The sequence below is a fragment of the Colossoma macropomum genome, unplaced genomic scaffold (assembly GCF_904425465.1).
Source record: "Colossoma macropomum unplaced genomic scaffold, Colossoma_macropomum, whole genome shotgun sequence".
Taxonomy (NCBI): domain Eukaryota; kingdom Metazoa; phylum Chordata; class Actinopteri; order Characiformes; family Serrasalmidae; genus Colossoma; species Colossoma macropomum.
Window position 1 is genome coordinate 12,994,311 of NW_023494784.1, and position 27,913 is coordinate 13,022,223.

General features: G+C 39.0%; 1 protein-coding gene across 5 annotated transcripts in view; it reads right to left on the reverse strand.

Moving 5' to 3' along the window:
* The window catches only part of glsb (glutaminase b), a 75,586-nt gene that overhangs the window by 2,975 nt on the left and 44,698 nt on the right, over window positions 1-27,913 (reverse strand). For 2 of the 5 annotated variants that reach the window (XM_036591118.1, XM_036591927.1), the window contains exons 8-17: window positions 23,673-23,705; window positions 23,522-23,580; window positions 23,176-23,242; window positions 22,222-22,272; window positions 20,627-20,803; window positions 18,702-18,833; window positions 14,952-15,044; window positions 3,857-3,918; window positions 2,721-2,797; window positions 682-745 (exon numbers count right to left, since the gene is read on the reverse strand). In XM_036591118.1, the coding sequence (XP_036447011.1) occupies window positions 682-745; window positions 2,721-2,797; window positions 3,857-3,918; window positions 14,952-15,044; window positions 18,702-18,833; window positions 20,627-20,803; window positions 22,222-22,272; window positions 23,176-23,242; window positions 23,522-23,580; window positions 23,673-23,705 (815 nt within the window). Of the gene's footprint in view, window positions 1-681; window positions 746-2,720; window positions 2,798-3,856; window positions 3,919-9,927; window positions 13,748-14,951; window positions 15,045-18,701; window positions 18,834-20,626; window positions 20,804-22,221; window positions 22,273-23,175; window positions 23,243-23,521; window positions 23,581-23,672; window positions 23,706-27,550; window positions 27,601-27,913 lie in introns of those variants that run through there. The other 3 variants (XM_036594288.1, XM_036592691.1, XM_036593517.1) reach the window with 3 other exon arrangements.

Sequence of the window (27,913 nt, forward strand, 5' to 3'; positions counted from 1 at the left end):
ACCAGCACAGGATTCATGGTCTAAAATGGTTTATGCAGGCCTAGTGCTGGTTAAGCTGGTCACCCAACATCGTCATGCCAGTGGACTAGCATGCCAGCATCCAAAATGCAACATATACTGGTTTTGCTGGTGATTAGCATAATAACTACTGTTGCTGCTGACCAGCATACCAGCATCCAGAACATGTCATATCCTGGCTTTGCTGGTGAATAATTTAAAATGCTGGTCTATGCTGGTTTTTCTAGCAGGGTAAGGCATGCAGTTTGCATAGTGCTAATTAGCAGGGTATAAGCATCCATTACTTGTTAGCTACATTAGCCTCATAGTTCCAGTGCAAAATGAAAGAAGCAAACTTTGGACACCAAACATACATTTAACATAAAGGAAAAACTTCTTCTTTTTACCATCACTTTAACCATTCTCAGTGCACAATTTAGTACTTTCCTGCTCTCATAAATCTGCTGAGCCCATGAAGAGCTTGTTGATTAGCTGAGAAGGTTACATGCTAGAGGAGTGAGACCTGACATGTTTGTTCTGATCCAAGCGGATCGGAATGCGTACTAGTCATTGCTTAGTTTGACTGTAAATAGCATTTGCCTTATACTTATTTGCACTGGCCTAGCAAGCTTAGCTGCATTCTCCCTAGTTATTTTACACTATGGAATTAGAGCTTTAACTTACCGGTCTTTCGGAACAGGATTCACTTTGCAGGCCTCCAAAAGAAAACGCACAACCTCTATATGTCCTACAACCACAGAGAAGAGTTCAGTTAAAGCAGCACTATAGACTTTAACACTGTAGACTATAGCCAGTGTGAGTCAAAGCCGTGAACTCCGGGTAACAGCCCATTCTGCTAAAAATACGACACGGGGGTTCCACCGACTTGAACAAGCTGAAGCTCTACAACAGGTGCTTGTGGAGCACTAAAGGCCTATATCATGAATGACTGAATTTCGAGTTCACTGTATTTGTGACGTCATGCAAACTCACATTTATATATGTATCCACCTATTCAGCTTACAGCACTTTAGTTCCGCCCATTCATGCTCAACCTACACCGATCAGGCATAATACTATGACCTTGTTTTTACGCTCATTGTCCATTTTATCAGCTCCACTTACTATATAGGTGCACTTTGTAGTTCTACAATTACAGACTGTAGTCCATCTGTTTCTCTGCATACATTGTTAGCCCCCTTTTACCCTGCTCTTCAGTGGTCAGGACCCCCATGGACCCTCACAGAGCAGGTATAACATTTGGGTGGGGGATCATTCTCAACACTGCAGTAACACTGACTGTGGTAGTGGTGTGTTAGTGTGTGTTGTGCTGGTATGAGTGGATCAGACAGCAGTGCTGCTGGAGTTTTTAAACACTGTGTCCACTCACTGTCCACTCTATTAGACACTCCTACCTTGTCAGTCCACCTTATAGATGTAAAGTCAGAGACGATAGCTCATCTGCTGCTGCACAGCTTGTGTTGGTCATCCTCTAGTCCTTCATCAGTGGTCACAGGACACTGCCCACAGGACACTGTTGGCTGGATATTTTTGGTTGGTGGACTATTCTTAGTCCAGCAGTGACACTGAGGTGTTTAAAAACTCCAGCAGCACTGCTGTGTCTGATCCACTCAGACCAGCGCAACACACACTAACACACCACCACCACATCAGTGTCACTGCAGTGCTGAGAATGACCCACCACCCAAATAGTACCTGCTCTGTGAGGGTCCATGGGGGTCCTGACCACTGAAGAACAGGGTAAAAGAGGGCTAACAAAGTATGCAGAGAAACAGATGGACTACAGTCTGTAACTGTAGAACTACAAAGTGCACCTATATAGTAAGTGGAGCTGATAAAATGGACAATGAGCATAGAAACAAGGAGGTGGTCATAATGTTATGCCTGATCAGTGTATTAAGAGTATTTCTACCTGGACTGCTTTTTGAATGAGGCATGACACAGAGCATGAGAGAGGTTGGAAAATGGTCATGTAAAAATGAATTATTACTATTTTTGGTACAAAAACCCATTCAAATGTTGTAAGTGGACCATAAAATATAAGTATAGTATAAGATATGAGCCCTTTAAAAGGAGCGAACAAACTGAGCAAGCATGAGCTCTGATGTGAAAAGGCTTTGTCGCCCCCATCTGGCACAAATGGAAATTGACAGACTTCACCTGTAACAGGTAGAGCAGAGAGTAGAGCAGTTTGTGCACACTGGAAATGCAGGGGTTGAGGTGTGTGTGCGTGTGTGTGTTGGGGGGGTGGGTGCTGGAGTGTGGGGGGGTGCAGCAAATGGAGCCCTCTACAAGCACAATCTACACCTACACCCTGATTTCTTTCAGGTCAGGCAGATATGATGTTTGAAATATCTACATTTTTTGTTACAAACCATTTATTGTGGCCTAAAAGTACAGAACACACACTTTACTGAATATACAGAATATTTACCCAACTGGTTTTAAATCATGAAAATATCAATATTTATACATAATTTTGCAGAGATTTAGCAATTTTTCAGAATTGCTTATCATCCCAGGCCATACTATTATATTATTATGTGTATTACGTTACTACATCATGCTATTGCTATGAATAGTATATATTATACTGTTTTCTTATTACCTATATTATACAGTATTGCAGTGCACTCATATTCAGCAGGAGTTAAACTGCACTATAAGAAAAGGAGCTGTGTAAATGCTGAGACTGTATTTACCCTCAGCAGCTGCCACGTGCAGAGCAGTCCTGGAGTCGTAGTCCCTCTGCTCCATGTCTACAGAGGAGAGCGCAAACCTGGAGAGATGACAGAGTGAGGCAAGACACAGGTTAATGCAGGGAAGCACAGGGAAAACCTAGAAATGTGCAGATAGTTCACGCCACAGGATCACAGCGAACATAGTACCATACTGAATACTCTTTCACAGAGAATCCACAGGGAAATCATGCTGTCTCAGGCAATAAACAGCTGCACAGAGACAAAGCGACTATATCTCAGCTTGGCCTGTATCTTTGGACTTGGATTTTGGAAGAAGAAGGAGAGTGTTCTTTTTAAATTAAGGTACACTGTATGTCTAAAAGGATCCAGACAGGCCTTCTAATTAGTGAATTCAGCTACTTTAAGGTGCTGACACAGACGTTCTGTTGGCACAGCTTGCGTAATTTCCATTGACATGCGCTGCCAATAGAATGGGACACTCTGGAACAGCCGTACATGAGCTTTAGCTCATCATGCCCAAAGCCAAGCATCAGCTAGAGGGGTTTAAAACCCCCCAGCATTGGGCTGGGGAGCAGTGGAACTGCATGGAGTGATGGAGCTCCATCTAGTACTTTGTTTATGATCCAGAACCATTCATCCAACATAAGTACCTGATCTCACTAATGCTTTTGTGGCTGAATGCAATCAAATTCTCGAGGTAATGTTCAAAGATTTAGTGTAAAGCCTTCACAGAAGAGTGGTGGCTGTTACTGCGGCAATGACAGACAAATCCTTTATTAATACCCTTGATTTTAGATGAAAAGTTAGATAAGCAGGTGTCTACAAACTTTTGGACATAATTAAGTGTGATTACAGTTAAACAAGCAAGATATAAGCAACAGTGATATTCATGATGGTGTGTTAGCAAAAAAGAACTGCAAAGCGTTTTCTCTTGTTGGGTTGTTATTAAAATGTTAATTATCTGGGTGGATTATGGAGCCATCGCAGGGCAGCGTCGAGATTAGCATGCAGCTTTACTTTCCACCAAACTCAACACCTCAGTTTTCATGCACACGGGCCGTGGATGAGCTGTAACAGGATTTGGAGCTGAATGTGCTGTGAGTAGGTGGACTGATAAGAAGAGAACGCCTCCATACCTTCTGAGCGCAGATACGTCTCCGGTGTAGGCGGCGAAGAGGAGGTTGATGACAGACTTCACCTGTAACAGGAGGGAAAAGAGCAGTTTGTGCACACTGGAAATGCAGGAGTGGAGGGAGGGTTGCTGGAAGGGAGGGGGGGTGCAGCAGCTGGAGCCCTCCAGACACACAATCTACTCCTACACCCTGCTTTCCTTCAAGTCAGGCAGATTTGGAAGAGGAGAGAAAGGGGAAGGTACAGGGAAACAGGGGTGATCTCACAAGGATTCAGGTCAATTATTATTGAGGAAACGATTGCATCACGTCATCCCAGTTTGATTCAAATCAATTATTGTGCTTCGCTACTGAATTATTCACAATACTCAAATGTGACATGTTAGTGGAATATGAACAATAAAATATGATGTTTGAAATATATCATCGCTGTCCAAGGAAAAACAGGTATCTCCAAAATAGTACGTTTAGAGGAGAGGGCAAAAACACTCTTACCTTTCAATGTAAGTTAATGTAATGAGATTTTATTCCAAGTGATTTTTTTCAGCAACAGCTTTCAAATGGTCATCTATCACCATAAGCAATTTTTTCAGAGAAGTGACATTGCATTTAGGATCTTTGTGCACTGATCTGGAAAAAATTAACTTGTTGGGTTTGTTGACACATCCTTGTGCAAACGTTAAGGCACATTTTATATTTTATATTATATATTTTTCCAATATATTCACCCAGCATATGAATAGAAACTGTATTAAAATACCAGAGTGTGTTCTCTGCAGAGGACGTGTTAACTTATTTACACTCTACAACACAAAATCTACAACACATTTGACCAGACGTCTTCAAACCTTTGCATGCGACTGTAAACGAAGTTAACTGCTGCCAAATGTGTTCTGTTCAATTCTGAAAGACAAATCTTGCAGTGGTCAGGAACTGGACACAGGCACAAAACCCCCACAAGGGGGCACAACCAGTCCACTGCTTTATTTATGGTGACGTGCACTCCTGCATTGTTACACTATAACATCACAGAGCAGCCCTTCTTTCTGTGGGCACACTTTCATTAATTGCTGATTACCTCCCCTTCTCAATTTCTTAACCTCACTGTACAAAATACACTGTACATTTCAACCAGACTTAAAAATAAAGCTGAAATTAACAGTAAACTTTCAAAAGACTATTTTGTAGCATATTTCTTAACACTGACCTTTTACTACTCAACATTATACGATATCTTAGATGAGCAATCATACGCAAAGGTTTGGGCACCTCCTGGTCAGATTTCATGTTTTATTGATTGACTTTGGACTCTGTAGACCACGTGTCAGTCTCCAGTCCTCGCGGGCCAAAACACAGCAGACTTCAGCACACTGCCTCAATGAACACGCCTGACTCAGCTCATCAGCTGATTAGCAAGGCCTTCATGAACTGAATTCAGAGCGTTAGATGAGGACGAACGCTGATCTCCGCAGCACTTTGGCCTGGAAGGTGCCCAGTTTTGACATGCATGCTGTAGAGGGTGTGTAAACTTATTTTCATTATCAACAAAACCTGGGCTGTTCAAACTTTCCCGTATGTGGGAACACACACAAGGCCAAAACCAGAGAGAGCTTCAGAGACTGAGAAAACGCCTTTCTCACTGCTCACTCCTAAATGCTGCTAATTATCCCTCCAAAAAAGAAGCCGTAATGTCAGAGTGTTCTCCTGATGCTATTTATTTAATTACATCTCAAATGAACTCAATTATACTTAATATAGAATAATGACCTGAATGTAATTATACAACATTGCTTTAGGCTAATAATACACAATTATCCATGTGCTATAATGTCTGTGAGAAATAAAGAAATAAGTATAATTAGATGTACTATGTAAAGTCAATGGTGTTTGGTTTAGGTCTGTCTGTGGGAGTCCTCACTCATTTATCACCTCTTTACATTGTCAGACAGACTGCACAGCGCTACATATTAAGAATGCAGCAGTGAATGCTTGATGTGAGGTGTATAACATTGGCCTGCATTATTTTGGAACAAAATGATTTACATTTGTCTGATTGAATGAACGATTTAAGTCATTCAAACAATCAAGGAACATTTGTGATTGGTCAGGCAACAAAACATTAAGTGATTGGTTAGAGCATTCTCTTACATATTGCAGACTTACAATACAACATCAGTGTTGTGGAGGCCAGTATAGTGATTAGCAATACACAGATTTGATATACTGGATCGATATTGGTGTCGATACTAACCTTATTAAAAGGACTGGATGGAGTCATATATTTGGTGCTGTTTTTAGGCATGGTCATTATAAAATATTAAATGTGTGATATTGTAAACCTTCTACAAAAAGGTAATAAAAAAATAAAACAATATATATATATATATATATATATATATATATATATATATATATATATATATATATATATATATGTGTGTGTGTGTGTGTATATATCATTGATTGATGGTGTATGATCATCCACGGTACATTGGACTTTTTATGTTGTATTTTAATGTTATATTTGCTACTATAAAACAAACAGAGGTATCAGATTGGTATTTGTTCAGATATCAGAATTCACTGGGTATCAGGAGAGAAATGGTTGGATCGATGCATCCCTAACTGCAATAACAGCTAGCAAATGATACATTGTGCAGTCCTAACTTGTAGGTGTATTAGATGGAAATTCCACCAATTTGCAAAATTTCTGCATAACTAATGGTGGAAGTCAGGACTGTTCAGTGTTTAATGCCTCTAAAAGCTCCCCCACAAAATAATATTACATGTAATGGTTATGAATACACTACCTGATACAGGAGACATTGTTCTGATCAACAATAGTTCTGAGATAAGCTTCTTAAAAACATATGTTTTTTTTTTTAAATCTATTCATAGAGGAGAGGTACATACAGAGAAGAAAACATACAGTGGGGTCCCAAAGTTTGAGGCCACATTATAAATATAGGATTAAAGGATTTTTATTTCATTTAAATCTGGAAATAAATAACAAAATGTTTTAGAATTTTGAAAAAATTAATATAGAAGACACAACAATATAAATGAAGATGAAATATTCAAGTTTCTGCATTATTTCTAAGTCACTATTCAAGTTGAGGCCTTTGTTCAAAAAAGGTCTCAGGCCTGCCTTTGAAAACTGTAGTAGTAAGTTTACTCAGTAATTTCTTTACAATAAACCATTTAACATCAAATCACTCTGAATTATTTTGTTTTTCAATGAATAAATTATTCAGAACTTTCTAAAAATTTGGTGGAATTTCCCTTTCACTATGTTCAAACTATAGCTAGCTGCCTGACCAGTGATCACTTATTTTCCCTCTCTGGTTTAGAACCTCATGCAGCTCAGCCACAGCAAACAGAGTCCTGAACAGTCACACCAAAACCCACATACACTAAACATGCTCTACATATACACTCAGACACACATACACAAGTGTGGCCTACAGTAGGAATGGACATGACTGGCCAGCAACAAACTGCACTCATACAGCGCAAAAGGAGTGGGCTAAATAAGAGTACTTTAAGCGGAGACTAAAACTACATATTACTATGTGCAGTCATATTAGACCGACCTTAAAGCATGTGACAGCATTAACAGCAGCCTCACCACTGTGCACCATCAGTGCGGTCGCAGCCCTCACACCTCACTTGAGCTCATACGAAACAAGAAGGCAAAGATCAGGCAGCAAAACAACCCACGAAGCAGACTCATGCCAATAACACCGCACATGCAGAACAGCAGAATAATGAGTTTAAATGTACAAAGTCATAAAGACAAACGATTATATGACTCTTTAAATGGAATTCCACCACTTTTCCAAAATTTCAGCGTGAGTAAATGATTTAAATATAAATAAAGTCATTCAGAGTGGTTTGATGTGAAATGGTCTGTTCTAGAGAAACTTACAGAGTCAGAATTTAACGGCTTTTTTAATGAGTTTAACGGCTCTAAAATCTCCCTCATAGAAAGTAATTTTTTACAAAAATTTGGAGATAAGCTTTTGGTCTTTACCACTATTTCACCATTATCAACCTAACATATAAAAACCCAGAAGACGTGTAGGTTCAATTTAAATAACAAATAAAACGGCTATATTTGTGTTGTTGATATCATGACCCCTGGTTCCTATCAGCACCGCTGCAAAGAAATCAGACTTGGTAAGTTTCTCTATAATGAATCATTTCACATCAAACCACCCTGAAAAACTTCGCTTACATGTCAAAGATTCACCTGTCCAGAAATTTGGAAAAATTGGTGCCCTTTAACTGTAAGTAAAACAAATTTGAGTAATGAAGAAATCTTATTTGTCTATTTAGTGAGTGGCATATATACATATATATAAACCCATAGTAAATTATAACGTGACTGGCAAAACAACAAACAAAAAAAACAAAAAAAACAAAACAACAACAACAACAAAAAATCACTATTACAAACACACAGTATTCTGAGATAAACATAAAAGATTTAGACGTCAGATGAATATTTGAGGATCTTTCAGGACAATACTTCCTTCAAAATACTCACAGTGCTAATGATGAAAGAAAGCCACTAAAGGCCAGTTAGCACAGGACTATTCTCTCTAATAAGCTTTCATTCATTGTTAGCAGCATTAGCCTTTTTGGGTGAAGTATCCATTAAAAGCTCTGTAAAGGAAGATTTTTACTCACTCTCTTCTACTCTATGTTTACCTATAACAGCTCTGTTAACTGTGAAGACCACATCAGATACTTTCGCTCATGCATACAGACAGTTGTGGCCTTGGGGTCTTCAATGTTTTGCTAATGGCTAAGAGGTGCACTGGACAGCCACTACACTAACTCCCACATCTCCATTAACTTTACTGGAGTTTAAATTGATGTCTAAAGTTTGCCTCTTTAGTTTTGCACTGAAGTTATGAAGCTAATGTAGCTAACAAGTCATAGGGGCTTACAAGCAGCAGTTAACATTGTGCCAATGACATGCCTTAATCATCACATTATAGGCTGTCAGACAAAGATGGATACTACTACTGTTTTTAGCTGTGCAACCTACTTTATGTCCGTTTTTATACCCCAGTATGCCACAGTATTAAAAAATAAAATTGCACAAGTCTTTTTAAGATTACTTAACAACCTGATGCAGTTTGAGGTGAGGGGTGTGATGATTTAGGCAGGTTTTTTCGCTAAATGCTAACTGGTGCACTAAAAGCTTCTATTACATGTTAGCTTGTCCCTAGCAAACTTCAGACACCTTGAACTTGAAGGGGAGTTCAACTGTTGAGATGTAAACAAAGTCAGCCAGAGTGGTTTGATGTGAAATGGTTGGTTTATTGTAGAGATTTCTTTACAGTGGTGGTGATGGGAACCATGACGTCCACAACACAAATACAGCCATTTTATTTACTATTCAACTGACCAGTGAACCTAATTTCTTCTGAGTTTTTTTGTGAGTGCAAATAAAATTCTGGTACTATTTTGCCTGCAAAAAGCCTCAAACCTCAAAACTATTGTAAAACAATGTCTCAGGCATCAGGCAGCTTATGTCTATTTATATTTATCTTCATATCTATTTCGTGTAATGACTTTCTGTGAGGGAGCTTTCAGAGGCATGGAACTCTTCAGACATCTGGTTCCTATCACCACATAAGTGAACAATTCTTGTTTGTCCAGAATGGAGCATTTCACATCAAACCACTATGAAAGACTAGCAGGCTGACCCTCAGCCACACAGTGGTTCAGTATTCAAGCAATGATGTCAGACACTAACACGCACAGATGTCTTTATACAGCTTATTTATTTATTGGAGAATAACAAGATGATGCATAGCACATTATCTGTAACATCAGAACTCCTCTCATGGCTGTAATATTGTCTGTCTGTATTGGTCCTTTAGCAGCAACTTCTGTCCTCATTGCCTTGCTATTAGGACACATCAAGACAATCCACTGCAAGAATATACTATTAGTAAAAGCTGGCAGTTAGAGGATGGAGGATGGCTGTTTTTTATGGAATCCAGATGAGATAAAGACAAACAAATGGAACAAAATGAAACAGACATGGAGTAACAGAGAGATGGGATTAAATAAATTTATTGAAATGATACAAAAACTGTGAATTAACAGCAAGACACTGTAAGTGAACAAAAAAAGCAAAGGAAGCAACACTGTATTCGAAGCACTGGGGAAAATGAAATAGTTGGAAGAGTAAAACTAAAAGAATGTCTAAATAAATACTGCTACTGCAAGCCAAGACCTCAAACAGGAGTAGTCACATTAGTAATACAGAGAAAAATTTAGATTCCCTTCATTGTTCAAGTAATCAAGTCCTGCTTCCGTTAATCTTTTCAAAACAGAGGCCTGCCCGGCGGTCTTGCGCTCTTGCCGAGTTTTCGACCACCGCATGACCACAAGAGCATCGGACAGGCTCAGAGAAACTGCAGCAGCACAGAAAATAAGCAAGCATCCAATCCAGTCAGTTTACACTGAGACAAAAAGAGTGAATGATAAATGCTGACAAAAGGGGAAAATTCATGCTAATGACACACCTTTGATACTTCAGAGGTGGTCGAGCTTGTGAACGTGTACAAAAAGATGAAAAAATAAAATATAGCCAATATATAATACATAACCAGTGATCACAAACGTACATGCTCTACACATAACTTAAGAAGTGAGGCCTAGCAATTCATACAAAGGTAACAAAGAAAAAAACAAATACACACAGAACGTCAGCCTGACGGCTGCAGTTAGTTTTAGATAAAATAATAAAAGAAACATCCATTTGCTGTTGCAAGAAAGCACGGAAATACATTTTTTTCATTTATTCCTTGTTTATTTTAAAGCAAATGAACATTGCTTCAATGACTGTCATTGTATATTTGCAAAAATAGGCCAAAACTGCATCAACTACAAAGATTTTGTGGTTCTGCTGAAAATACACGGTTTGAAATAAAGTGCTTTCTTGCAACAGTAAGGCTTCAAAGCTAAAGGCTCAATCAGAAATCGCAGTAAGTGACGATGCAGCAACAGGGGCTGTTAAATAACAAGACCTCCAGTTAAGCATAAAACATCCAGGTCACAAAGCGTCTGGAGGCGGTGATGACGTTTCAGCAGTTTCTGATTGAGGCTTTAACTCACAAAACATGTTGAACCATAAACCATGATGGTGCGATGGCTAATGGTACCTGTTCAACAGTACATTATGCAGTGGCAGCACAACAGGATAGGCTCCAGAATAGCTAAGCAGCATAAGATCTAAGGCCTCAGCTGAAATATGTACATGTGCAAAAGGTGCCAGGTCAGCATTAAGGGCATATATACGGTGAGAAATAACATATGCCTTGTATAGATTACCCTAGCCGGCTGCTGATCGCTTCTCTGATTCAACCCCAGCAGTCTACAAATGTGAATTAAGTATAAGGTGAATTTAAACGCAACAGTCTAATGTTCCAGAAGGCCTAATTCAAACCAATCAGCAATTCAAATCACACATGTGACAGCAGGGGGCGCTGCAGACCGCTGTGGGCCAAGTCTGGCAAGAATCTGTCTTTTCTGAAGCACCTCGGCTTCATTTTGAACAGTTAGGAAGCATATTGAATGTAACACTCTTGGTACTATCTAGATTAAAGCAGGAATGTTAAAGATCTAATAATAATAATAATAACAATGAAAATGTTCCACTTCAACTAGAACTTATAGGGCCCTTATCAAAGAAAACTAATTTTCTGAAACAAGGAGAGTTTGATGTAGTATGTAAACAGTGTTAAGGTTTTCTAATGTGCCACTCCCCAATTCATAAAGCCCGTATACGGAAAATACACTGCAAAAAAGGTCTCGTTTTGAATTGAATGAAAGTTTCTGAATGAAAGTGTTTTTGTGAGGTCACAAAACCCAACACATTCCCAATGTGTATAAATATCTGCCTATTTAGCAGTTTAGATCTGCCTATTCACAGTTAAGAGAGAACTGCTTTATGAAATGCCAAGGCAGGGAAGCCAATGAGAAGATGGTGATTTACATATATCAGTCTTAAAGGTACAGTAATGGAAGAAGTCTGTTTAATTCTAAGGGATGAAGAGTCATTAAAAAATGAATTGCAACTGTTTTAAGTAGAGAAACATTGTGTATGGAAAACCAAATTAAGTAGAAAATAAAGCAGATGAAATATGTCGGGTATGGGCCCTTTAGGTACACAATTTAGCAGCTGTTGGTTAAAGAGCTGAACTAACTGGAGGAAAAGGCTGAAGAAAAGCAAGCTGAAGCGTGTGGAGCCGTTGAACTGAGCATGGTCACAGCTGACTCTGACTGAAGGTCAGGCAAGCCTGCGTCACCACAATCTCCTTCTGACAACACACAGCACACCGATCAATACACGCTCTGAGGGGAGTCTCAGGGGAGTGTGTATGGGAGTGTGTGGCTGTTTGTCTGAAGTCAAAAACTCACAATGCGATTGATGGCAAAAACGCTATTGACGTCACAGTGGACTACAGGTGGATGGGGGGCGGAGCTAATTTTGGCTCATGCACAAGGGGCTAAAATAGTCCTTTTTGCTAACACTCTTCAAAAAAGCTTTAGCCTCCACTCAGCAGCCGGTCAGCCCATGACTTATCACTTTTAAGAGGGATACATCAACTTAACATGCTAAGACTGAATGTGGATGCAAGCATACACTAATTTGCATGGTGTTATTGTCATAATGCCACTGACTTTCATTCATTGTTAGCAACATTAACATTGTTGACTGAATTGTTTTTTTAACACATGCTGGGGGAGAAGAGAATAAAAAATGAAGAAAGAAAAAAATTAAAAGTATGTTCCACTCTTTGTCCTTCAACTGCACTTTAAAGGGGAACACCACTGATTTTTCAAAATTTCTGAGTAATTAAATGGTTAAGATGTCTACAAAGTGATTCAGAGTGGTTTGATGTGAAATGCTCCGATTTAGAGAAAGTCAGAGTTGTTCACAGTGGTGGTGATAGCAACCAGACGTCTGAAGAACTTAATGCCTCTAAAAGCTCCCTCACAGAAAGTTATTACATGGAATGGTTATGAATAGCTGAAGTCTGCGATGTTGTTTTATGATAATTTTGAGAGGGCTTTGGTCTGTAACATCTTTTTAAAATTCATTCATGGTGGAGGGGTACATGCAGGGTGTTCAAAGGCAAAATAGTCCCCAACAAAAGCTTTTTTTCAGATTTACCAAAATTTCAACATTACATATAAAAACTCGTGTAAGTTCACTGGTCATTCTGGACAGTTAATAAAATGGCTATATTTGTGTTGTAGACATGATGACCCCTGGTTCCTACCACCACCACTGTAAAGAAATCGGAGTCAGTAAGTTTCTCTACAAATAAACATTTTACATCTAGCCACTCTGAATGAATGAGTGATTTGAATTATTTCATGAATAATTGGACTGAATTATGCAGAAATTTAGCAAAATTGGTGGAATTCCCCTTTACCCTGTCTATGCACTCTCCCTGCCTATTATAAATAAAGCACCTCCTTTTGCTTTGGTTTCTTGCAGCATAACATACAGAACAGAAAGAGCAGAATAGCTGCATTGGTGTCTGCCTCAATGAAAGAACCTCTCAGAGAGGAAGACAGAAACAACACATCTGCTAGACAGTCACTGAAATGTAACAAAAAAAAAACAAGAAATAACACAAAATAAAATAAATATGCTGTCTGGCCCCCCTATTATTTACGCCCTTTTTCCAGATGAAGCAGGTCCGTTTAGTTGCGCTCCCCGACACTCTCCATCCTATAGACTACAGTGGTGGAACTGTCCTCATTGGACTCAGTGGGCGAGACTTTTTTCCACAGAGTGTCTTTGAGAGCCAGCTCCTGCTGAAGGCTCTCGTAATCCATCGGCCCGAAGGAGGTGTGCTGCTGTGTTGAGCAACACGGGGAGAACATGTTAATTATGCTCGCCTGCAGGGCTGCTGCATGTCTGTGCATGTGTGTGCATCTAAGATTCACAGTATTAAATATAGTAACATAAAAGCTACACCATAACAAAAACAAAGCAAGGTACAGATAGTGCCGTCTAATCTTCAAATAACATACGGCCAAACATGGGTGCGGTCTGTGGACGTTCGCCCCACTGCACAAACTGCTCACCTTCAAACAAGTTTTTCTTGCATGCCACAACTCTTACAACTGTTATTATGAAATGAATGACTGAAAAAAGATGGAATCCTTTTGTCTGAGGGGAAAAAAAGCCTTCAGAGCAGAGCGTCCTGACCCCATAGTGAATTAAAGCCATGAAAACAGCTCAATCCCCTGCGGAAAAAGTATGATTTCTATGAAATTCGCCTCCGTTGCCTATTAAGAGGTTAAATGGCGCTAGGCATGCAGAGTCAGGGCACGGCACTTCATGCAGAGCAGCTTTTCCACAATAAATAACTCAGAACAGGAGTGCTGCTTGTAGAACAGGTTTTTTAGGTTAAAATGACCAGGGCTGAATGCAGCTGTATGCATAGCTTAGCAAGATAGCATCAGCTTCAATTTAAGATAGTTCACCTAAGCTGAACGAGATTATTTCTGGCTCAGCAAAATATGACCTTAAATTGAACCAGTTAGTACACTAACCAATGTATACAGCTTTGTAGTACACAACTTTGGTCATAACCAGAACGGAGAGCAGCATTCCTATTCTTAGATGCAGCAAAGATTGTGTCTCTGTTATTTCACACTTATAGTATATCAGGTGCAAGTCAGAAAAGAGCAGCTAGTGCTTGGTAACAATTTGAAGTCATGGTTTAAAGTGGACAACACTGGTCACTAGGCAGCACATTCTATTGGCTCACATTATTTGGCATGTAGTGTTAACACTGTCCTGTAGGGGGCGGAAGGTTTCACCAGTAGTTGACTAGCATAGCGTCACAAGTCCGCAGAGAGCGGCCGCGTGACAGGAAGTAGAGGCTTCCTCTGCTCTGCGCAAGTCTCAATGCTCAACCATCTGTCCATGGCAAGGAGGAAAGAGGCGGCGGTTTTGGTTTTGTTGCAGTCATTCGTATAGGACGCTGTGTAGTGCGTTGATGGGGCATGCAGGGACGGCTAGGTGGGGAGGCAAATGAAAGAGTGCACTCACCCGCTGGTCACCGCCCTCACGCCGAGGGTCCAACTTCTTGGCGAAGTGCCGCAGGTTGTCGTAGTTGTGGAAGTTGAACAAGGACACCAGATCCTGCCAGGAAGAGAACATGACAGTGTGTCAACAAGGAAATAACTCGAAATACATTCTATACACAGTCAAACTTCATTAGTCACCCTCTCAGGTCCCCCTATGTGCGTGTGTGTGTGTGTATCGCTATTATCGGAAGAAAACCTTGTATCTCCAAAATGCTAACTTTACAGGAAAAGTAAAAAACCTACTTTACTTTTAATGTAAGTCAGTGGAACCAGACTTTTTTCCCAAGTCGTTCTGGGCCGTTTCTTTTGGTCCATTCATCATGGAATTTGCACACAATGTGAAGACCAACAGGTATTTTCAAATTATGTCAAAAACTGAAAAAGGCTATTAACATTTCAGTCATATTGTTGTCATTACCTGACATCAAAATTAAAAGAAAAAAATCTGCAGTGCAGACTCTAACCTGTCCATACGGAAAGGTAAATCTAATGTAAATGTAATTCAGGATGTAACTTACTATGTGCTTAATTATGTAAATACTAGTAAATAATCATGTAAATCAATATCATGACAAAGTCTTTTTCTGAGAGTCTTGCTGGCAATAAGCCACGTTCTCAGAATAGCCTGATGGAGGCCTGCCAGTGACAGCAGAGAAAGTGTACAAAGTCACACACACACACACACACACACACACACACACACACACACACACATACAGTATGCCCTAAGTGTGCAGGTCATAAGGTCAGCCTGCTGACTGGCTCCATTAGAAATTGATATGCGTCAATTGCAGCGCTATGTTTCAGGAAACGTGCTGAAAACTTTTCTCCTCACTAGACCATCTGGAGTGAGCTTAGGTTTTAATGATTTGTAATGTGCATCCTCTGACTGAAGCAGGATGCTCACTGTTCTGGAATTTTCTTAAACTTATAAAGCAAATATCTGTAAAGAGGAACTTTGCAAAAAAATTGAAGTTGATGTAAAGAGATTTTAGAAAAATAGAAAAAAATGGACAACTGAACTCACTGAAATGCTGCATTCTAAACATACACACACATTTTGCTCATACTTTTTTAGATTATTTACTATATGTAAATAAATATATATGTATGTGTGTGTGTGTGTGTGTCTACATACATATATACACATACATGCACATACATACACAGACACACACTGTTAGCCTCGTTCCTCACTGTTCTATAATGATCAGGACCCCACAAGACCACCACACAGCAGGTTATTTGGGTGGTGGTGTGTTAGTGTGCACTGGTGCGAGTGGATCAGACACCTCAGTGCTGCTGGGGTTTTGAAACATCTCAATAATAATTGCTATAATAAAAATAACAGTGTTTTTTAAAAACAGTATGTATATTTCAAAATAGGTCAGCTATACATACATCTAATCTGTATTTTGATGGGGCTGTTGGCTCAGGGGGGCCCTAGGCGGCTGCCTACCTTTGCCTAGTGAAAAGACCACCCCTGAGATGAAGGAACAGATTCATTGAGTAGGGGACGAAGACTATGCTCTGTAAAGGACGTATTATTCAGCGAACAGTTCTCATGGGTTTGAGCCTGGTCATGCAGCGCAGTATTTTAGTGGTTTCCACATGTGCAAAGCAAACGTCCTCTTTACATATATACACAAATATTCCCTACCAGAAGACCCCTACAGACAGCAGCGTAGTAGAACACACAGAGCTGCAGCCCTCTCTCTAAATATTTTCATATCTCTTTCTTGCTTGGCCCCTAGGTGACAGAATGATTGAACGTGACTCTGCTGCTGAGTATTTCTCTTTCTGGCTCTAGCGTCTCTCGCACTTCCAGCACAGTGTGTATGTGGAACGAAGGAACTGAAGAACGACAGAAGAAAGAGGGAGAGTTCTCCTCCTCTCTCAGCAGGCTTGGAAATTCACTGCAGTGCAGGAAAACTCACACACACTCGAGAGGGAACAGTGGAGCTGAGCCCCCAGTCTCTTGCATGCATGCTTCACTTTCACGTGCTATTCAGAAGTAGAGAAACAGCCTTGGGACACATACATTATTTACGAGTTCTGTAGCTTCAACCCTGTCTTTCCTAATATATCACCAGTGACACATTCAGAGTCTCCGCCTTTGTCTTCTTTAACTCATTAAAATCTGGTCTCAGAGTAATACAGTGCCCATGTCCACGCTGGTCACAGTGAAACGGATCACCATGTAGAGGTTTCTGTGTGCTACTGTGTTCTCTATCACTTCATAAAAGAAGCTCAATGCTGCCTTTATTGGGGATGCACCTCAATAGTTTATGAGTAATGGTGTGCACACATTTAGAATGCAAGTAATATTGCTGTGGAAACGCTTATTATTGATTTGGCTCATCAGAGTAACAATTAAAGGCAACTGACCTCTTTCTTTCTGTTGGCCAAATGGAAATCAATTTTTGATGTTTTCTAGTTAATGTAATTTCATAAAATATTTTTTTCCATTTGACTTAAATTATATTAACTGCGTTATCAGATTAACACGGTTGGCTCTGTGTGTGTCTGTGAAATGTTGTGACCCTGTTTTGAGCTGCTAGCGAGCAATGAGGGGTGAAAGCAGAGGGGTGAGAACCCCCTACCAAGAAAATCTCTCCACAAACACAAGCCAGTACAGCTGCAGCTTTCTTCATATCAAAAACCTGTGTACAACTGCTGTAATGAACACTTTAATAAATGTTGGCTTGCTCACTTACAAAGATGAACATCAGGAACACAAAAAACACCTCTAGTTTTGTAAATTATATGCGTTTACATTGAAATATATCAATGCTATTGAAGAAAAAACTGTAGTACAAAAACTGTGGGACCTCCACAACCGGCAGAAATGTCATTTTATGGCTACTGTGAAAAGGGTTAAAGTGTGAAGCAGAAAGAAATCACGTTATTAAAGAAGAACAGCTTTTCTGGCTTGGGAGGTACAATCTCTCTTTTACTTAGGCTAAGAGTTTTTGATTTGGTTTATCAAATGTCTGTGAAAAAGAGAAGGTTCAACAGCTCTGTGGAGATAAAGATCACAAGAAAGGAAACAGTGTAGCACCTTGAAAATAGATGAGCGTCAGAGTCAAAAAGTGCTATTCTAAAAACACGAACAAGATAACTCATCAAAACCAGGCACCGGTTCTACCCACATCTCCTTGCTCTACTGCCACATAAGCTGAATTGGCTCTTTCACATGCTGGCTAGCAAACACATCAGCAACTTTTAAGAGCCTGACTGTCATTCAAAGAAAGAATCTAATAGCATGTCTAGGATTTATACTGACAGCCTGGTAAATAAGAACTTTATGCACCAAAAATCTTCATTTTTACTTAAATATTTTCTAACCTCTCTTGATCTCTTAAAATTAAGCAGAATTTTTGTTACTGTGGCTTGAAGACTGGAATATATAAATGACCTCTGTTCTGATTGCCCTGTATTGTTTATTATTGAAACACTCCTCAGAACCAGCATGGATAGACAGGTTTAACCTGCTGAGTACTGAATAAGTGGATATCTATAAAAACAAACAATTAAAATGGCCTGTTTTGCAGCTTAACTTCCATATATAAATTGTACGGACTGAACAGTAATTTTTATTTTTTTTTTTAAAGGAAAATTGGATTTGCCATGATATGGGTTTTAAGTAAAACAATACTGATTTCAAAAGTGTGTGTGTGTCTGCATGCATGGCACAGAAGTGTTCACATACCTGGCAGAACTGGATGCCACGCACACTATTGCCCAGTTTGTCCAGTGGAGGAGACCAGCACATGATCCCCATTACATTGGGTACCACCAACAGGATGCCCCCTGCCACACCCGACTTGGCCGGCAGACCCACCTGAGAAATACAGATCACATACAGGTGATATTTCAATTATAATCTGATTGATTGTTGCTGTGTTTGTACTACTTTTATAATTGTAACAAGAGGGGAACTTCTTTATAAGCTGCTTTGGCTGCTTTAATACATAAGAATCAGTGACTGTCATGAAAACTCACAGTAATTTGTTACGACCTCTTAATAATTTCTAAAGATAAATCTTGTATCTTTAAATAAGATTTACTTAAAACATGGTGGACCTGACAAAATGGACAAAGAGTGTAGATACAAGATAGGTGTAAGTTATAAAGACACTAGTGAGAATATGCTGTGTCATTATCAGACAGGCTTTATGTTCTCTCTTTTCCGTATGACTTTTCCCGTGTTAAACAGGAACTGATCCAGGTTAGTGGGGAAATATGGGCTATGAGGAAGCATGTGTTTCTATAAGAGAAGAGAAAAGAATACCTGCACGCTGCTACTTTCAGGTTGTTAAACTGCCGTGGCTGTGAAACTCAGCTAAGCACCAGGGCAGGACTATTGGAGCATGCAGCTATTAAAACTTCCCCATGGCAGGGAGAAGTGGCAATGTTGAAATGTGGTCATAGAATAATAGTAGGTGCCGAACAACAGCCAGAAAGAGCAAAGGCTGTTAACCCATATCTTACCTAATGTATCGTCTACTACTCATTCAGAGACTTTGGAAATGTCCTCTCTAATTCTTAAAATTATCCGAAATCGCAGCTGTATGTGTGCCACTACATTACTTATCACTGCATAAAAGAAGCACCATGCTGCCTTTATTGTTGGTGACAGTTTGTAACTGAGAGTGTGCTCACATTCAGATCACTATTCAGATCTCTATCGCACAAAGTAAAAGCCTTAAGCATGATTATGTTATTACATATAAAATAAACGCTACACTTTCAGAAAAAAGACAGCTCAGGTACATTTTTGTTCATTATGAAACACATAATGTAAATATACCCTCAAAGTTACAACAAAGGCCTAATTGTGTAACTTAAATAAGTATTAATGATACTCTTTCCCAGTGGAAAGGTATTTATTTGTACATTTTCATAACCTAATGTTTTATAATGGAAAAATAAAATGAAAGGACATATGGAGTCAATGCAATGTTATGTTGTAATTAAACATTTATGTTCCCTAAGTACCCTAAGTAAAGGAACCGTAGACAAATCTTCAGTACCACCTCAGTGGAAGTTATCACTCTTTTTTGTGGGACATTGAGAAATCACATTAGTAAAAAGAGGAAATACTGCTTTTTTGCCTTGGCATTAAATGATTCAATGACCCTGGCTTGCAGATTCTGTTATGATGACTTCACAAGGTGTTATATCAGAGTTATATCCTGTCACTGGCTGTCAAGGATATGAATGCCTTAATAATATAAAATCTAAAATAAAATAATATCTATACAGCTAAAATGTATGTTTTTTTAAGCATTATTGTTTTGGCAAGAAAGGCAATGTATTCATTAGGCTGTACTGATCTGCCACAGTCTGATAACTCGCTGTGTCCAGTTTGTCTGAGAGGATGCGACCCCTGACCCAATTTCTGACTAAATAATCAAGCTAATGTAGAGATAATGTAGAGACAACCTCTCTATAGACTACATATTCATGTATGCTTGTACGTGTGTGTGTATAAGTGTAAACAAAAGTAATAGTGAGTGCAAAATTTTGAACAGTGATTTCAAACTTTTGAATGTTGATTTCATACATATTGAGTCCATAGTGTACCACACCATGCTAAAGTAAGAACAGCGTGTGTCTGTATGTGGGACTCACGTGGAAGGCGAACTGCCCAGAGAAGTCGTACATGCCGCAGGAGTGCATAAGACTCAGTGTGTTCCGCACAGCCTCCGGACTCAGCACGCGCTCGCCCGTGATAGGACAGAAGCCACCGTTGGCCAGCGTGGCAGCCATCACACTGGCACTCTCACACGTCACCTCAATGGAGCACAGCTACACAAACACCAAATCAAAAATAACCCTCAGTACTGTAATACTATCCATAAATAGCACATAAATCATTAGCTCCCAGCTTCAGAGACCATAATCTATAATTAGTAGTGTCTAGGGGCTCTGATTGAGCTCTGGGCTTTAAAACGTAAAGCCAAAGGGATGTTATTGACGAGCACATGTTCAGCCAGCCAGCAGCTCTGAGCTTGGCAGGGCAGAGCTGATGAAGCAACAGTACCCATGAGAGTGTGTGTCACGTCAGCGCTGTCATCCTGTTACACATTCCCACAGAGACATGGGACAGTCACCAGACTTTGTCGTGTCTAAGTGAGACAAAGCCTGCTGTATTATAGGTCAACCTGAAGAGCCATAGGGACTGGCACTTAAATCATATATATCCAAACTCAATGGGAAGTGAATAGTCAGGTTTGGTTTGGTTCAGACACCATCATATACACTATATAACCCAAAACACCTGCTCATCCAATGTTTCTTGTGAAATCAAGGGTATTAATAGGGCCTCCCTCCAGAGCGCCACATTTCATTGGCAATGCTTTCTATGGAGAATGCTCAAGCTGTACATGTGCAATTGAAAGCCTGTGTCACCAGTGGGTGCAGCTTAAAGTCAGTGAATTCACTAATTAGAAGGGTTTGGATACTTTTGGACATATAATGTATTTGCTGAGCTTGGTTTGGGATTAGATCTGTATCCCACCTTTAATATAGTCTGGCCCTTACCCTTGCATTAGGTTTTATTTTATTCTGTCAAGTTTAATCAGGAATGCTGCAGGCACTTGCTGTTGGTCCAACACAGTTCACAACTTCGGCAAGAGAACAACACATTGTGTACAGTTTATCCAGATTAAAATCATGATTATTTTGGATTACAGATAACTTAATCTTGGATTGCAGATCACAGACATTTTTAAAATCTGTTTATTCATGATCTGGCTCTTGCCACATAATAACTTCTTGTTAGTTTTTGTTGGTCACTGGTTCATGGTGGTCAGCTCTGAGACAGGATTTTGTAAGTTTTGGGACAGGATTGAATTCTAAACTCAGCGCTGTGGTTTGGTTCCTTCTCAGGAAAAATTATTTTGGGCTATATTTCAGTTTAAATAAAAATTTCAGGCTCTTACAATTATTAAAGCTCTAACAGAGTACTGTTACTGCTGCAAGGTTAGTTCAGTACTGCCCACATATCTGCATCCATAAGGTAAAAAAATATCCTAAATTGTGCATCTTACACTGCTATATATTTAACATTTAACTCTTACTTTCACTTAAGTCACAGGCAAGAGGTTCACATTGAAACAAGTGGCATGTGAAGTCTAAGCAGCAAATGCACTGCAAATTGGAATAAACTGAGAGTGAAGCTGAGACTGCTGTGGTGCCATGGAACACTGCACGGTTGCTCTCACCTGGAAGTAGAAGTCCAGGATGGATGTCATATCTGTACCCTCAGGAAAACACTGTGCACAGACACAAAGGAGCACACATAATAAGCAAAGCAGATGGGCTACAAGACCATATAACAACGCAAAAAAAGATTAAAAGAATTTACATTTAAATGATCAGATAGGAAGAGGGTAAAAGAGAGAGTAATAGAGTAATAGCTTAATAAAGCAGTAGAGTAATGCTATAATGCAGTGATAAAGTAACACAATAATGAAGTCATAGAGTACTGCAGTAATACAGCAATAGAATAATGCAGTAATAGAGTAATACAGCAATGGAATAATAGCGGAAGCAGTAATGCAGTGATATAAAAATGCCAAATGCTAAAAACATTACTCAGTGCTGCCCTCTAAGTATGTTAGAGCACCAAGTTAGAAATATGAACTTTTTTTGTTTTCATGAACCCCATAATGTCTCAATAGATGCATTTACTGCTTTTTTTATTTACATTATTTGCCTCAACAAGACGCAACCAGTTATTTGAAATTATTTGCAAAACCCAATAATTGCAATTAGGCGATTATGTAATAATTGTGACAGGCCTAAATGGAATAATAGAGTAATGAAGTATTACAGTAATGCAGTAATATAGTAATAGAGTACAGCAGTAATACAGTGATAGAATGATGCAGTACTAAAGTAATGCAGTAATAGACTAATGCGTAATAACATTATAATAACAGAATAATACAGTGAAGCAGTAATAGAGTAAGAGACTAATGCAGTGACAGAATTACAGAATAATACAGTAAGGCTGTGATAAAGTTATGCAGCAATAAGAGTAATTCAGTAATCGAGTAACAGATTAATAGAGAAATGCAATAATAAAAGTGTAACACAGTAATAGAGTAATACAGTAACAGAAAAAGAGAGTGATGCAGTAATATAGTAGTGTACAGCAATGTCCTCACACGAACCTTCTTCTCTTTCAGGTAGTAGCCGATAGCAAAATTCCTATCACCTGACTCACGTTCAGACTGGAATCTGGGTTAGAAAACACAGATGGTTGCTAAGCCCAGGTCAACACACACACACACACTTCTTATGCTGTTCAATGCATTTAATTTTTTCTTCTTAACGCCTCTCTCTCCTTTCTACCTCCACCTATAATCATGTCAAGTGTTTTTACCCTGCATTTATACACAACAAACATATTGAATATGCATGACAGAGTCATTACGTATTAACAGTCAGCGCAGTCAAAACAAACTGGGCTAGTGAATAATGGAGAGAGTGCTCAGGGCACCAGGCAGCTCTACTTACGTTGCGTTGCTGAAACCCACATACTCATTCCCTGCCATCTTTTTCAGGAAATTCATCACCTGCAAGATCACACAGCACAAAACACACAAGTTACAACAAAGGTGGACTGAAATACCTGTTCTAACTAGACCAACAATTCTATTATACTCACATAGTCAAACTTCTCTGCATTGCTTGCCTTTTGCTGAAAGAGATGAAAAAAGGAAGGAGATTAACCATTTGACAGAGCAGATCATTATTACAAGAGTCATATCAACCATGTGAGGACAAAAGTCTTTATTAGCATTACTAAATACTATCATATACACAGAAAAGCCACATAACATCTTTAAAAGAGAAATAGATTTTCCCTATAGTGGTACAGTGCAAATCAAAATGCATTCAAACAGAAATGTGACTATATACTTGCACATCGCAGGGTGATTTTAACATACAAATCAAAGCAATAAAAACACAATCAAATCAGTTAGGGTTATTTTGTTAGACATAAATGAAAGAGGAGGCTACAGAAAGATGAAGCCTATACGGAACCTCATAAATTTGCTGCTGTGAACGGACTGTTATTCAAATATTAGCTACAGTAAAGTACTATGTGTGAATTAGCTATGACGATGCACTATTATTCTACAAAGGCAATGGAGGATGAACTGCTACAGGTAAATTGCCTCGGTTAATGTCCTACATGATCACCTGGATGCCAAACAAGTGGGGTCAATAAAGTGGATGATGTCCAAAAGAGCTGATTCTGTAGCCGATGTGTGAATTGTTCTTGATCCTGTAGCTGGTTGACTTAACACACGCACAGACTGAGGATAACGTGATGTGAATGGGAACAGTCTGTGGATCAGCACTCATTAACCTATGACTCAGGTTGCTAGGAGACGAGGGTGGGTAGAAGGGGCTGCACAATATAAACAGCTTTGTGACAATGAAATGTGCATTATGGGCATTTTGCACCTCTGGAAGAATGAGAGGCAAGGTGTCGGTATCTTAATGAACACGATGCAAAAACAGGGCTATTTCTGCCTTTTCATGTACTCTTTTTTTGTCATTAACACAATTTTTAAATGCCGACTTTGCGTTATTTGGTATGTAAATACCGCAATCTAACAATGCTGAAAACTCATAGATTTTTATTTTGTTTGTGTCACAAACTATCATTTTCTATAAGAAAACACACGTATAGGAATAAAAGTCAGATTTCAAAGAGCGGCTTTCTTTTTTGGGGCCTAGAGGTCCAATGTGGTAACTTAACTGACCTCTGGATCTCAACACTCTTAGCTGGATATAATATAAAACAAAACAGCTCTTTGTATCACTTGAAGTGTCATAATGATAAATATATTTAAAGGTTTGATACGATTCTGGATTCTGAGGTAAAAAATATATTTAATATTTTCTGTATTAAAACAAACTCTACAGAGCTTCAAATATTGAGATCTCGAATTCTTTCAATGCCTGTCGTGCCAGCCCTCTGACGAAATGAGCCCCTGAAATCGCAACCTCTATAATTTATAAGTGACTTTAGATATAAAAGTCCAGTCATTTGAGCATGGGTGAGTGCGTAGCATAAGCCCCGCCCAATTTACTGTGACAGGATGCACCCTAGCTTTGATCAGTGACAGTGGTAAATAAGAGACGCTCAGAAAAGATGGAGGGCCGTATGGTCGATACAGTTTTAAATTCACACAAGTTTCAGATGTTACGTTTTTCAATTTTTCGATATTGTCTAAATCGCTGCACCCTTAATCAGTTGTACTGTTATGTTCATGTATATTTGAACATCTTATTAAGATCAGTAAACATACTTTTTTCTCTTTTGATTGTTCAGTTTCTAAAGGCTGTTTCTGATATCATGTGGTTTAAAGAATATATTGTGAAGGACAGTTTACACCTATAATATTACGTAGCCCTAGCAGATGGTGGGAAGGACTGGAGTGGACTGGAGGTTGAGTAGAGGGATGAAGGACAGTGAAGAGTGGAAAAGGTGCCAGAAGAACAGGTACAGTTTTCCTAAGAGATGTCAAACTGCACTCCTGGACAGTACTGCACTGGTTAGTTCTGTCCATGGAATTAAAGGAATACAGCCTTTTTCAGTCTAACCCCTGACTGCTGCATTTTCATCAAAACCTTTATAACCACAAACGGTACAAATGAGAAAGAACAGCTATGCCATACAATCGATTAGCATGGATGATAATTTTAAGGCGCTTTCCAGCATTTAGTCAAAAGAACAGCTATTCTATTGGACGCCTTCATAGCCTCATTCACTAGCTTCTCTCCACATAAAACACACTGGGTTTGGTGCATTAGCATCACCAGTGCCGATGAACATATATTTTATGCAGCTGTTGGTATGTTTTAGGTTGAACAATGCTTTTTCTTCTTGGTATCTTTTCTTTCTTGTACTCAACATTTTTTTTTCTGTTTTTCACAAATAAAACGTTAATGTCAGTTTCTTCATTTCTGACTTCATTACTCTGACTAGTCATCAACTAAATGCAACCAATAGTGATCTACTCAAACGCATGAGCCCATACAGAGACGTGATGTAGGGGATATGTTTAAAAGGTAACACTTTACAGAAGGGTAGTGTTCATAAGGCTACAAGACACCTACATAAGCCTTTCATGACAACTGACATAAACCTATGTGGACCATTCTACCAAACTAGTTCGAACTGGGTCCCACAGTAAAAACAATTAAGTATTCATATGTCTATTTAAGCTCCATGCATTAACTGAGCTAAATATATACAAAATCATCATTTAAACTTTCTATTGGGAGACAGCCGTCCCAAATAATACTTACATGTACCATATTGTCATGTCACTAAAGCACAAAGAGTTTTAGACCATGTATTGAGTCTTATTTTAGCCACACTCGTGCATGTTAGAACAGGAAGTGAGACTGCATCCCTGTCCCTCATGGCTTCATGGTGAACAGTTAGATCCCATTGTTTTGAAGTAAATGTGTCCCAAAGTCTGACCCAAATCAGTGTGTAAGATTAAGAACTACCTAAACAGTCACTACTGAAACATTTGGTAAGATTTTGGTAGTTTTATGATTGTTTTGGTAGTGACAAAATGGAATGTTGAATCATTTAATTTAATAAAATGAGCATAACTAAAGTATAGGGTCAGATGGAAGTCTGAAGTGCATTTCCAACTCTTACTTTGAACTATATGGAATAATCCATATTGACACTGATGAAAGTTATTCCAACCAATGTCATCCTAACACTTGCAGAGGTGCAATAACATCAAAATTGACAAAAGCAGCCTTGATACTTGTTGGAATAAGACCTTATAACTGTTTATGAAGGTTTATGTTTGAAACGCTTAGGTAGGTGTCATGTAGCCTCAAGAATACAGCCATTCAGTAAAGTAATACTGTTTAAAATTATGTAAAATTAGTTTATGAACACTTTAATGGCAAGAGCTAAGCCTTAAATAAAACAAATAATATTATAACCACATTAATTACAATCATAATAATAATAAAATTGTGAATTTCAGCAGTTATGCTACTATCTCCCCTGTATTCGCCACCATGTTGTGGCCGGGTATCAAACTATGGTTTGATATTTGATATTTGCTTTAAAATACTGAATAAGCTTATTGCACATGGGCTGATTTGGAGGCCTTGGAACTGGGAAACACTAAACAGTGCAGTGCTGCAGCCCTGCAGGACTGGAGTTTGACACTCAGTCTAAAGCTGTGGTGCTGACCTTTTCTATTAAACTATCTATTTACTTTAAGCTTTCTTGTCTATTCTTATCTTCACACTAAGCAGACTAGTGTATGTGTTTCTGTGATCTATGATTACACAAACAAAGAAAAAAAAGAAGTGCAAAAGAGTATTTTTCTTATTTTTCTGCATCAAGTTTATAAGCACTAGGGAGACAGGTTCACTGTATATTGTAGGTTTATGGCATATTAACCAGCACAGTGAGGTATTGAGAACTCAGTGTGTCCCGGCTTATTTCAATGAGAGGGGAGGGAGGAAAAAATGGAAAGGAAAAATTACCAACGTCATTGACCTGCTGCAGTGGTCAAAAAATCCCACAGTTCCTATGTCTGTAAAATATGCAACAACATAAAGAAAAAAAGCATACAGAGAAAGCCTTCATCACCATATTGCACACGGCAGCCTGCACGGACCCTCGCGGCAGGAAGGAAAATCTCATGCGTTAACTTGGTACAAAATGATCCTACGAAAACAACAACAGCAGCTCCCACAGACAGTACAGCACTGAGCGAGCAAACACACACATACACACGCGCACACGGATGAAACAGCGTGTGTATGTGTGTGAGAGAGAAAACATACATTCATTGATTCATTCATTCACAAATGGCCAATATGAAACAATGCAGATAAACAACAATG